We start from the raw sequence: 12,748 nt of genomic DNA on the forward strand, positions 1-12,748 counted from the left end.
TATTCCGGGGGCCACATTGACTCTGGGGGTCGCTATTTCATTACTCTTCAACTTCTGACCTTCAGGTTGACTGCTTCTCATGGTTATTTTGTGGCTGGAAGCCACAGAATTTATATGTAACCAACTGCTGTTCTTTCTCACAGATTTCCAAGACCTTGTTAGTTATTTGTATTCCGCTTAATACAACAGTACTGTTGTAGACACCCAAAAGTTACAACACGGACATTCTCACCAAGTATCAGGTAGTACGGATACAAAAGTTACAACACGGACAGTTCCCACCAAGGATCATGTAGTAGGGATACAGCAGCCAAGGCAGAGGTGCCAGCACCAGCAACGTGGGGAAGGGCTGCAGCCAAGCAGGGCGCAGCGGGGCCACAGGGGCCGTGCCACGGCCTGGCGCAGGGTGCGGCGGCAGGCGGGCCGTGCCAGGGCCGGCACTGGGCAGTGGAGCCGGGCGGCACCGTGTGCGGCCCTGGAGCAGGCAGCCGTGCCAGGGCCCTGGATGTCATCTGGATGTCATCTCCAGGCATATGGAGGAAAAGAAGGTGATGAGGAGTAGTCAGCATGGATTCACCAAGGGGAACTCCTGCTTAACCAATCTGACAGCCCTCTATGATGGAATGACTGGCTGGGTAGAGGAGGGGAGAGCAGTGGACAGTACATACCTTGACTTCAGCCAGGCTTTTGACACTGTCTCCCATAACATCCTCCTAGGTAAGCCTGCAGGATGTGTGGGTTAGACGAGTGGACAGTGAGGTGGATTGAGAGCTGGCTGAATGGCAGAGCTCAGAGGGTCGTCATCAGTGGCGCGGAGTCTAGCTGGAGGCCTGTGGCTAGTGGAGTCCCCCAGGGCTCAGGACTGGGTCCCGTGCTGGTCAGCTTCTTCATCCAAGACCTGGATGAAGGGACAGAGTGCCTGCTCTGCAAGTTTGCCGATGACACCAAGCTGGGAGCAGTGGCTGATACACCTGAGGGCTGTGCTGCCGTTCAGAGAGACCTGGAGAGGCCGCAGAGCTGGGCGGAGAGGAACCTCAGGAGGTTCAACAAAGGCATGTGCACGGTCCTGCACCTAGGGAGAAATAACCCCAGGCACCAGCACAGGCTGGGGGCTGACCTGCTCGAAAGCAGCTCTGCAGGGAAGGACCTGCGAATGCTGGTGGACGACAAGCTGACCACGAGGTAGCAACGTGCCCTTGTGGCCAGGAAGGCCAATGGTATCCTGGGGTGCCTTAGGAAGAGTGTTGCCAGCACGTCGAGGGAGGTGATCGTGCCCCTCTGCTCAGCCCTGCTGAGGCCTCATCTCGACTACTGCGTCCAGGTCTGGGCTCCCCAGTACAACAGAGACGTGGAGCTACTGCAGAGAGCATCCAGCATAGGGCTACGAGGATGGTCGGGGGCTGGAGCATCTGCCCCCTGAGGAACGGCTGCGAGAGCTGCCCCTGTTGAGCCTGGAGAAGAGACGACTGAGAGGGGATCTTACCAACGTCTCTAAGTACCTGAAGGGAGGGTGTCAAGGGGACGGGGACAAACTCTTTTCAGTTGTGCCAGGTGACAGGACAAGACGCAATGGGCACAAACCGAAGCACCGGAAGGTCCGCCTGAACGTGAGGAGGAATTTCTTCCCCGTGAGAGTGACAGAGCGCTGCAACAGGTTGCCCAGAGAAGTTGTGGAGTCTCCTTCTCTGGAGCCATTCAAAGCCTGCCTGGATGCAGCCCTGTCTAACATGCTCCAGGGGACGCGGCTTGAGCAGGGGCGTTGGTCTCAATGATCTCCAGAGGTCCCTTCCCACCCTACCGATTCCGCGGTTCTGCGACCGCTCGGCCTGGGCGCGGGCCTAGCCAGGCCCGCCCGAGGCCCCGGAGGCTGCGGCGGGGCGGGGCAGCAGCGCCAGCGAAGGTCACTGGGCACGCCGCGCGTCGCTCACGGCGCTCCCCGCCCCTCCCGCGCCCTGATTGGCTCTCTGCCCCCACCTGGCCTGCCGCTCAGCCAGCCAGCCAGCGCGGAGGTGGGCGGGGCCCGGCAGCAGCCCGCGGGCTGGGCAGCCTGGCGGGGCGGCGCGGCACTTGCTCGCCGCCGCCCTCTCAGCGGCAGCCGCCAGCCCGGAGCCTGGCGCCGGCCCTGGGCTCCACACGCCAGCTGCCCGCGCTGCCCGCCGGCGCTGGAGGCAGGCGCGCCAGGACACAGCGGGCATCCTGCCCTCCGGCGAGCTGCGCCCGTGGAGTTGACCAAGCTGGGGGCCGAGAGAGGCCCTCAGGCGAGGGCCTTGCGGCTGGCATGGGGCCGGTGAGAGCCCTTGGGTTTGGCCCCTGCTCTAACTCCCACCACTGCCCTGAAGCCCTGCCCCGACCCCAACGCTGCTGCTCGTTCGCAACCCAAGCCCCTGCCCTAACACCCAGCCCCACGCCCTCACCGCCCAGCCAGAGCCCAAGTTGAGCGCCCCTTAGCCTGCCTCTCACCCCAGCCCTCACCTGAGCCCTCAGCCCAGTTCCCAGCCGTGTGGTGCTCGCCCGGAGCCCTCGCCTGGACCCAAGAAGGCAACCCATGCCCAGCTGCTTGCCCGCAACGCTGAGCAGAGCTCTGACCCCTCCCTCAAGCCTCCCCCGATCCCAAACCCCGAAAAGGCAAGCAGCAACCCACAGGCCATGGCCAAAACACTAGGCCCTAACCAGAACCCCAAAGTCCAACCTGAAACACTAACCCTCTCCTGGTTTCCTCTGGACCGAGTAAAGCACGCGCGCTGTAGCACTCCGTGTTTTGAGTTAATGGCAGTGTTCAAGGGAAGGCAATTTCTTCCAGGTTATGCCTGATAAAGCATGCTTTCCTGTACGGTCACATTAGGCACGAGGTTCGTGCTCCAGAAGGCCTTTTGCCCACATCCTACTGACAGAGTTCACAGACATGGTGACTTTTTTGCTCTGTTTCACAGCCCAGCTGTGAAATGCAGTCTTCAGGTCTGAGCAGGGAGGCACGTGGAGGCAGGAGGAGGCTCCCTGCAGAGCTGCTTTCCAGTAGGTCAGCCCCCAGCTTGAGGGAGGGAGTTGCCTTTCCTGCCTCCTAAGCACTTGGACTACATCCCCAGCCGAGTGACGGTCTCCATTATCGAGCTCCCAGGAAACACCTGGTCCACCCTCACAGCGTGCCCCACGCAGTAACAGCTCGACCATGCCAGAACTGTGAGCGTTAGCACGACCAGCTTTGTGCAAGCCGAAGCTAGCACCACGTGCTTAGAAGAAGAAGGGCTGTGTGTCTCTGAGGGCCGTTCGCTCTCCTCAGAGCTCCATCCAATTAAAGCAGAGCCTTCCCACCAGTAATCTGTTAACATCTCTCTTCTGGAGAGATGGCAGATTATGCTCCCCACTGCCACAAATACGAGGGGGCTAACAGGTTCAGCTGGCACGCTTAGAAGCAGGCATTTGTCCATAGTCTCCGAAGCTCGTAGTAAGACTTCACACAATGCGCCTTTGCGCCTTTAAACAGCCTCCTTCCTCTTTTCTTCCTCTTCCTCTTCCTCGTCTTCTGTTAGGAAGGAAATGCTGGCTGGCTCCGGAAGCATTGCTTTGCCCTTCCAGGTGCAGACCCTTCCCTCAGAGCAGCTCAGAGAGACAAGGTTGAGCTGGAGTACCGTTTGCGGTAATGATAGGAACCACCCAATGCCGTCTGAAAAGACCGTCCCAAGCAAGCCGCTTTGGCCACACGCCTGTGCGCATAGCCCAGAGGTTGCCAAAGAAATTGAGCAAAGCATCCCCCACTAGGCACTTGTCAATCAGCTGCTTTCACTAGTTCAGTGAAGACTCTCTTATGCTTTAATCCTGCAGCACTAAGTTTGCTCACGGCGCGCAAAGGGAGAGAGCAGCCCTGTTGCTGGGAAGCCTTCTGGAGAGAGCAGGTCAAAGCATGCTCGCAACGATGAGGACACACGCTATGACGAATGCGTAGGAGCGTCAGGTTTCTCTGCTAATTCCTGGAGACAGGTGAGCTTGTGCAGAGGCTCCCAGAACGACTTAGAAGCTTTCTGGAGTGCCGGTGTCTTTCTTCACAGAGGCTTGCTCGTAAGGGCCACTGAAGGGCTGTGTTTCTCTGGTAGCAGTAGTGCAAAATCCACCGATTGCTTTCCCTCCAGACCTGGAGAGAATTCCTTGAAAAGGACCCCGTTGTGCTCTAGAAGCCTTTGGGACAGCGTGACGGACGGCCGAAGAGGGGGAAAGACCATTTGCAGCAACGTGGGCCTGGCGGCCCAAACTGCCCCACAGCTGCGGTGACAGCAGCGTGCCTTTTTTTCTTAGCAGGCTTATTCTGCCCGGGGAGGGAGCACGGTCCCCACCCCCGCCACGAGCCGGGCAGCGCAGCGGCCGCCGGCTGCGGACGGTGCCCGGTGGCCCCGGGCGCCGGCTGAGCGCGTCTCTGCCGGGGCCGCGGGGCCGAAAGGGGGCAGGGCCATGCTGCCCCGACACACGCCCGTCACAGACACACTGCGGTCCGATTGGTTGCACCACAGCAGGGCCGTCCCACTGGGCTGGCGGGCGCCTGCTCATTGGCTGAGGTGCCCCCGTCACAATGGCCCGCAGGGCTGGGGTCGCTCTGCGGCAGAGAGGGCGGCGGCGCAGCAGCTCCTCGCGCGCTCTCTGCCCCGGCGCTTGCAGTCGCGCTGGCCCAAGCGAAGGCGGGCTGAGCGAGCCTGCTGGATCGCTGGGCTCATTCCTCTTCCAGCTGGAGCTGCGTGTGGCGAAAATGGAGTCCCACTCTGCAAGCTGGGGTCCGGTACCACCTGCAGGATCTGGCCTAGAAAGCAGCTACTGCTGTGAGTAAAGACCTCAAGAGTAAAGGTTAATTTTGTGCCTGGCCAAAGGCACCGCAAGTGGCTAGTGTTGCAAGGCTTTACGGGTTGACAAGCTGTGGGGGATGCTGGAGAGTTTTCTGAGAATCCATCGACTCCCTCCGCTGTGCGCGACAGTTGACGACAGCATTGCCTAGCAAAAGACCTGCTGCTCAGAGGGTTGCTGGCTTATCTGGGGGTCTTGGCTGTTCCCTTTGTTAGCGTGCAATTGGAGGCCTGAGGTGAAGGGTTAAGGTTAGGATGAGGAAAAGGAACAGAATAGGAAAAGGAACGAAGGCCGGCAGTCTCTTTTGCAATCTCGTTTCCTTGCAGTCATTACGGATGGAATCGCTCCGCCACAAAGGATGCTTTTCCCACCCGAGAAGATTTCTGTGGCTTGGCGGCAAAGGCAAAGTGTTGGAGCTGGACTCCACAACCTGGGCAACACGTGTTTCCTCAACTCTGTTCTGCAGTGTTTGACCTACACTCCCCCTCTGGCCAATTACATGCTTTCCGGGGAACACAGCCAGTCGTGTGAGTACTTGTGAACATGTTCCTTGTGACCCCCTGGACAGCTCTGCAGGTGAAAGAAGAAGAATGACTATGTGAAGCAAACTCTGAGCTGTCCTGTTTTCCCTGTAGGCGCTGGCTTTTACTAGCGCAGGATATCCTGAGCTATCCCAGTCAGGACAGCTGATGGAGTGCTTGTGTTCAGTTAATGGCCTGTGGTCACACGTCGTGCAGGGGGGTGGTGGTTCTTTAGTCCCTGAGGTGAACGAATGATTGAGGGCATTGGGAAGTAAGGCACTTGATGAATCGTTGGCCTCTGGCTTTCTGGCTGGTAGGAAGATGACAACATTTTGGAGGAGGGCATCCCACGTGTTCAGTGTTCCTTCACAGCCGGCTTTCCGTCCTGCACGAGCACTGTGAGAACTGACAGAGTCGCTGTTGAACCGTGAGAAGAGTAAGACTCCCAAAGAGCACCGTGAAAGCCGTATGAGCTAGTCTGGCTCTTCCTGTGCAGCTGCCTGCAAAAGAGGGCCTGGCAGTGGTCGTTCCGGGGTTTGCTCAGGAAATGGGTGCTAGTACAGACTTGCTGGTTAATGCTTATGCCCACAGGCTGGGCTGTTGGCGCCTTTGGAGACGAGAGCGTGGAATGGAGAGCAGAGACCGCACTTAGAACTTTGGGGTTGTTGTTGCTCAAGGTTTTCCACAGGTACGTCGGTACCTTTCCCTCGACTGAGGTGCTTTCTTCCTTGTCTCTGGACAGGTCGTGCGCAAGGCTTCTGCATGCTGTGCACAATGGAGACGCACGTTAACCAGGTCCTGTTCTGCTCTGCCAGTGCCATCGAGCCTACAGCTGTCTTCAGTGACCTTAGACGTAAGTCATTTCAGACGGCATTCTTTGTAGCAAGGTGTGAATTTCCAGCGGGTTATGTCACGGGTGCCAAGGGTTTGGCGAGTGGAATGTTTTCAGGAAGAGTGCTTTGAGAAAAGCAGCGTTTCTGTCCTGTCCCTTCTTCTGAGATAAGCATTGTACTCTTTGTATTTCTTAGGGATAGGGGAGCACTTCTGTTTTGGCAGACAGGAAGATGCTCATGAATTCTTACGTTACACCGTGGCTGCTATGCAGACAGCTTGTTTGAGCGGAAGCACCGAGTAAGCAGAACCCGGTTAACCTTTAAGTGTTCTCTAGCGCTGCTGGCACCTTTGTTTCCTACCCTACGTGAAAACCTTTGTCCGGGGTTTTTGTAGAAGAGACGAGCTCTTTAAACAAAGAGCTGAGTCTCTGCCTCAGCTCTTCTGAGTGCTGCTGCTCATTTGTTTCCAGCTTGGACAGCTCGTCGCAAGCCACCACGGTCATTCACCAAATATTTGGAGGGTTTCTACGATCCAGAGGTACGTTTTGAAACTGATACTGTCCTTAGAACTGGCCTGTGCCTTTGTGCCCGTTTGTCACAAAGAGCTTGCAGTGTGACTGAAGTAGCGGGTCCCAGCAATGTAAACGAGCAAAGTGAGTCTCCTTGGCAGTTGGTGAGGTGCTTCTGTTTGAATTGCAGTGACGTGCTTGAGCTGCCAAGCAGTTTCGGACTCCTATGAGGCGTTCCTTGATATCCCTTTGGAGATAACGGTGAGAGGTTTTAGAAGTGTGGCAGAAGGGGCGGTGGAAGGCGCCGAGCTTTTGGGGTTTGTTCTCGCTTTCTGTGGCTTTCTAAGCTCCACGGAGTTCCCTTAGGAATGCCCGCTGTTCACGGCAAAAGGGCTTGGTGGTGGTGGTGGCTGGGAAGCGGCTTGGACTCGGTCCTGCTCTGGAAGCCCCGTGAATGGTCTCCGTGTACGTGTGGGGTGTGGAGTTTAAGCTGGAGAGAGAGCAATGAGCATCTCTCCTACACTTGTGATTGGCATTTGTTTTGCTTTTGTTGTTTGTGCAAAGGCAAACCACAGGTTACGTAGCTGTGTGCTGCCACAGGCAGGTCGCTCTTTGTGTCAAAGTACAATCATTTTCAAACAAGGTCGGTGTTCAGCACGCTCCGCTCCTGCCTCCTGCTTTCAGAGTGTTTGCTGCTTCGCAGTAGGTGTGCCACGTGTGAAGGAGGGAGGCCCTCCGGCCAAAGCGTAGTCGCAGGTTTGGATTTGAGTGTGCGGGAGCTGAGGTGTCCTACTTTCTTCCTCATCCAGGCAGCCTCCTCAGTCTCTGGAGCGCTGGAAGAATTTGTGAGACCTGAACTGCTGGATGGTGAGAATTGCTACAAATGCAGCAAGTAAGGTTCCTCCTCCCGCCATTGGAGTGGGAGCTACTGGCTGAACGTGCTGTCCGTCTCAGAGCAGAAGCTGTCCTTGGACTTAATTGAGAAAGACAAAGGAGAGCACGAGAGGCAGCTTTAGCTTTTTCATGTTTTTTGTAGCTTTCAGTGTTGTTTTCCCTGGCGGTGGTCAGCCTTGCTAACTGTGAAGCTGCGCACGGACCTATCCCGACGGCCAGGAGTTAAAAGCCGTGTCCTCTGTGTAGCAGTGAGCTCAAGCAGGAAGGAGCTGCGCAGAGGGATTTGGGGTGGGAGGCGACAACAGCTTCCAGAAGGTCCTGGTGTTCCCTGTGGAAGGCAGCTGGGGGCCTAGGTGACTCTCAGCTGGCTGCCTGATAATGAACGTGAGCAAGCTCTGCTGGCTCGCTAGCAGGACAGCTTGCGCAGTTGTTGAATGGCAAAAACTGCAGCCAGGCATTCTGTGGATGGGTTTGGAACTCTCTGCCTTGTATTTTGACCTCAGAATTGGGAAGGAGGCTATGTCAGAGAGCATTACCGTGTATGTCCTGCCTTTGAGCGAGCCACGGAGCAAATTTAGCGGTTGGTTTCCAAGGATTTCAGACGGCTCAGTCTCTTTTCAGGTGACTGTTGGCATCTTGTATTTGTGATGCTGAGAACTGATCCGACTGGGAAGCGCTTTGCCGTTCCTGGTCCGGAGGACTGAGGCTCCCTTTCTCCAGCTCTCTTTCACTGTTGGCATTCCAGCAGAAAGAGGGGAGCCAGGCCCCGAGTTGGAAACAGCCACTTCTGCCTACCAGGCAACAGCAGCCTTGCGTTGCCTTCGGGAACTGTGCTCTGGCGAGAGAGTAACGCTCCTGCTGCCTTTTGAGTTGCTGGCGAGGCTTACTTTTGGGCGCAGCAAAGCTGGGTGCTCAGGCATTTGTTTGGCTACCAGAAGACAACGTTCCCAATGTGTATCGAGCTGCCCTCGTCCATCCTAGTAGGTTTGCTGCACGAGCACGGCTGAAATGCAGTGTGTGTCTTGAAGAGAAGAAGCACCACCTTAGACAAGGAAACGTCATTCTGCTCGGATGAGCGTGGAAAGCTGTTTGAGCTTTGGCGTGAGGGGGGAGGTGTGAAGATGCCTTGAAACAATTGCCTGTGCTTGCTTTGAAGGTGTGAGAAGACGGTTGCTGCGTCCAAGAGGTTTACAGTTCATCGCTCTTCCAACGTTCTCACCATAGCCCTGAAAAGATTTGCCGATTTCACTGGTGGGAAGATTAGCAAGGTATCTGTGCAGCTGTAATAATGTTTTCTTGGGAAGGGCGATTTCCCAAGGCAGAACACTGCTTTAAAGGTGGTTAATGTCTGCCGACTGTAACTGTAGCGACGGAAGATGTTGAGGAAAAATCAGCCCAAGAAGCAGGTCTTCCTCTTTCTCCTTCCGGCAGCAGCAAAGTTCCCATGTGACGATGAGCGTTTGCCCTGCTCTTGAAGAGCTGGTTTTGCCCTGAGCAGCTAGTTCTCTGCAACTGAAAGGACCGAATGTTGTGCCAGGGAAGACCGATTTCTGAGGAACCCAACAACGTCTGTCTAAACTCGCAGCCCATGTTCTTAGAGGTGCTTTTCTCCGGCTCTTCCGTCAAGTGTTCCCAGATGAGTTTAGAATGCCCTTGCTCTGTCTTCAGGACGTGAACTATCCAGAGTATTTGGACCTTCGAGCGTACATGTCTGAGTCAGCTGGAGAGCCAGTCCGCTACGCCTTGTACGCCGTGCTGGTGCACAGAGGTGCCAGCGGTCGTGCAGGGCACTATTTCTGCTTCGTCAAGGTAAGCATCAACTTCATTTCTTGCGGGGTAAAATCTGTGCTGGTGAAGAGAAACTTGCCGCAGCATGTTGCTGGCAACCACTGTTGTTAAGGGGAAAGGGCTCGCCGCATGTCTGCTTTGACGAGTCTTGGTGTATCCTTTGTCCGGGAGTGTGCTGTCTGGGATTTCCCGCAGAAAGCACGCAGTTGCTGTAAAGGCATCGGTGCCTTTGTTTGCAGGCCAGTAATGGACTATGGTATGAGATGAATGATGCCTCGGTAGTCCTTTGCGACATCAACACCGTTCTCAGTCAGCAGGCGTATTTACTTTTTTATATCAGGTAAGAGCAAGTATTCAAAGGGGTTCAGGGTAATTTTGCGCTACTGAAACTTCTTGTCCTCTGACGTGTTTTTCTTTCTGTCCTGGGAGGAAAGGACTGTTGGTAGAAATCAGTTCTGTCCAGCGTGCTATTCCCCGTGCCGTGTGTTGTCCTTCATTGCTTGGCCTTCACCTGCTGCACTTGCGTAACTTGTTACGTAGGTGCTCTCGGGAGCTGTCCAACGCCAGCAAGGAGAAATTGAGGCCGGAGGTGGTGTAAGGATGAGTCCCCTGCAAGGGACAGCCGTGGTAGCAAGACCAGCATCTAATGTTCAGCTTGTAGTCTTGGTTACGTTTTCAGTAGGACGGATCAGCTGCTGCAGGAAAGTGATAGGATGCGATTCAGCCCAAGAGGAGGCTGACAGACCACGTCTCAGCTGCGATCTCTGTTGTTTCCCAAGGTGCTGTGAGGAGACACTTGGAGAAGGCACTTCTTACGCACCTGTGCCATCCCCTGCCCCTTCGTTCCTTGGTCAGCAGGAGGCTAATAATAAGCAGGCCGGATTTCTGGGACCACAGCATCCTCCTCATATGATGAAGGTAAATGTGGGTGAAGAGAGAGAAGGAGAAAGGCATCAAATTGATAGTGGGATTATTCTCTCTCTTCTGTCCTCCCTCCCTCCCTTCCTTCCTCCCTTCCTCCCTTCTTCATTCCCATCCTCCCTTCCTTCTTTTCTCCTTATTTTTTTTAGGGGGGTGGGTGGTGGTCACGTCTGCATTGTATTTTCCCTCCCACACTGCAGCCTTCTTCACAGCTCTCCTGCTGCAGCCAGAATCACTCAAACAGTGCCTAATGCTAAATGGTGTGTCAGCCCCGCTGCTTGTTTTCTTGCAGCTCCGCTTCCTGAAGCACTGCGAGACATTGCAAGTAGAGCCCAGGCCTGTGCAAATCATGAAAAAAAAGGGAAGATTGCTTGGTTTATTTGTAGTGCTGTCACTTCAGCTGAGCCAGCAAAACCAGAATGGCTTCTTCCAGAGTGCTGGCACAATTATGCTAGGGTTTTCAGGGAAAGTGTGAGGGGTGTGAGGTGGGGGAATGGAGGCACAAACATACGCACATATATGTAAAGGGAGAGAGAGAGAGAGACAGAGAGACATTTGGGAAGAGCTTTGATCCGTGTTCAGCTGTCTGGAAGGGCTTCCAAAAATGATGCTGTTTTACTTCCAATATCCAAAAACCAAAAGTAGGGATGAGAAATACTTGCCGGCCTTGCACGTAGAGTTAAAGCAGAGTGTTTTTTGTGTGTAAGGCTCCTGAGGCAACCTGTAGGACTACTGGGGGAGTAGGAGGGGATTGTGTTTGGGGCTTTGCAAAGCTGTGTGTTTGCATATGGCCATCTTACAGTCTCCTCTGTTGCAATACAGAGCTCAGGTCATTTAGAGAGAAAGCGAGCCCTGAAAGAGGATGCAGATAGCGCTGGTGTCCCAGAAACGGTCAGTCATTCTCTCAAGAGGAGGTGCTCTCAGAGGCTGCGCCAAAACAGGCAAAACTGCCACCAGCAGCAGTATCGCAACGGCAGTTGGCGCACAGCTTCCCGTCGTGAGAGGAGCTGCTGGGGCAAGGGCAGAAGCTCCGCCCAATGTCCTCGTTACAGACCCCAAAGCAGAGGACAAACAGAGCCAGACAGGTCACAGGAGCATTCTTGCAAAAGCAAGAGGCTCCCCGAGTCGTCACTCTCCAGAGGGCAGGATGGGCATCGCTTCAGCAGGCACCGAGCAGACTGGCACCGCTGTCCAGTGCAGGAGCAGCAGCCTGGAAAATGTTCTCATCAAAGACGAGCACCTCCAGCTGTGTCAGTTCCTGTGGGTTTTGAGGGCCCTACCTGGAAGACAGGAAAGCCAGGAAGCAGAAAAAGAGGCCATCCGCGTGCAGAAGGGAGCGACATCAAAACGGAAGGGAAACGGCGAAGGGTGGAGAAAAGAGATTTCAGCAGTGCGCTCCTCGTTCTTCTCTGGCTGATCCTCTGGTGCTCCCAGTTGGCTTTGAAGAACTCTGAGTAGTGCAGAGTCTCTCTGGAGATCACGTAGGTGGGTTGATCAAGTGAAGCTAGGGGAGCTGTGTTAGACCTTAGAATCACGTCTGCACACGGTTCTTGATAAGGCTACAAGAATGCTTGTTCTCATGCATGAAATCTATGACTGCAGAATCATAGATTTGTCATATGCACAGAGGATAACTAGACACCCGGAGCTTTTACAAAGAGTGGTGTAGAAAACTAAAAGGCATAAAATGCCGAACCCCAAAGGTTTCATATGAGGCATAGAACAAGGCAAGAACTAGCCTTGCTTACTGGTTTGTGTGCCAGCCAGGACCTAATGTCCACTCGACCTCTGAGGGTGTCCGTGTCTTAGGAAGGCAGACGTTCAGAAATGACCACAGAGCAGCTGCAAATCACCGCCTGCAGCAGACCTGCTAAAATGCAGTCCCTTAGAGGCATCAAGCAGCACCTCTCTGTTGTCTGTCCTTGCCTCTTTCCTTCCGACAGTATGATCTGGATTTCTCTGTGCTCCATGTTGACAGCGGCAAGCATAAGGAGAAGAAGAAAAAGAGGAGACCCATGAAGAAGCTGAAAAGCTTCTTGGAATGCTCAGATCCTCGTTTGCAGAAGTGCCCGTGGGAGGAGAAGGAAGAAGCCCATCCTCCAGGCTGCTCTCTATGGGAGCAGTAGAGGAACAGTGGCAGTGAAGAGCTCCACGGGGACGGGCAGCCTTCCCGTGCAGCTGGCAGCCAGAAATAGAGCTCCATCGCATCCCGCAGGGAGCTGCAAGGTAAGGGGCCAGAGGAAGTGTGCGGGATTCTTTTTTATTCGAGCAGAGCATATTCTTTTAAATGCTTTCTAAATGCTTGCGTGAGGAAGGCTGTGCGGTATGCCCTGGCTTCCAAATACTCTGCCTTAATTAAAAGAAAGACGCGAGGTTAGCTGCTATGCTTGTTTGTTTCCAGTTTTGAGTGGCTACTAGGACAGAAGGCAAAAGCACCACCAAATGTCACGTCCCTAAG

General features: G+C 54.8%; 1 protein-coding gene across 1 annotated transcript; it reads left to right on the forward strand.

Moving 5' to 3' along the window:
- The first annotated feature begins 4,732 nt into the window (after positions 1-4,732).
- LOC134151778 (ubiquitin carboxyl-terminal hydrolase 42-like) lies at positions 4,733-12,416 on the forward strand. Its single transcript, XM_062596605.1, has 12 exons — positions 4,733-4,802; positions 5,151-5,351; positions 6,088-6,198; positions 6,374-6,476; positions 6,649-6,716; positions 6,878-6,948; positions 7,497-7,579; positions 8,738-8,849; positions 9,250-9,390; positions 9,609-9,709; positions 10,149-10,287; positions 12,234-12,416. Exons 1-12 carry the CDS (start codon positions 4,733-4,735, stop codon positions 12,414-12,416), a joined length of 1,383 nt encoding a protein of 460 aa, XP_062452589.1.
- Positions 12,417-12,748: the final 332 nt, after the last annotated feature.

Source organism: Rhea pennata, chromosome 27, assembly GCF_028389875.1.
Source record: "Rhea pennata isolate bPtePen1 chromosome 27, bPtePen1.pri, whole genome shotgun sequence".
Classification (NCBI taxonomy): domain Eukaryota; kingdom Metazoa; phylum Chordata; class Aves; order Rheiformes; family Rheidae; genus Rhea; species Rhea pennata.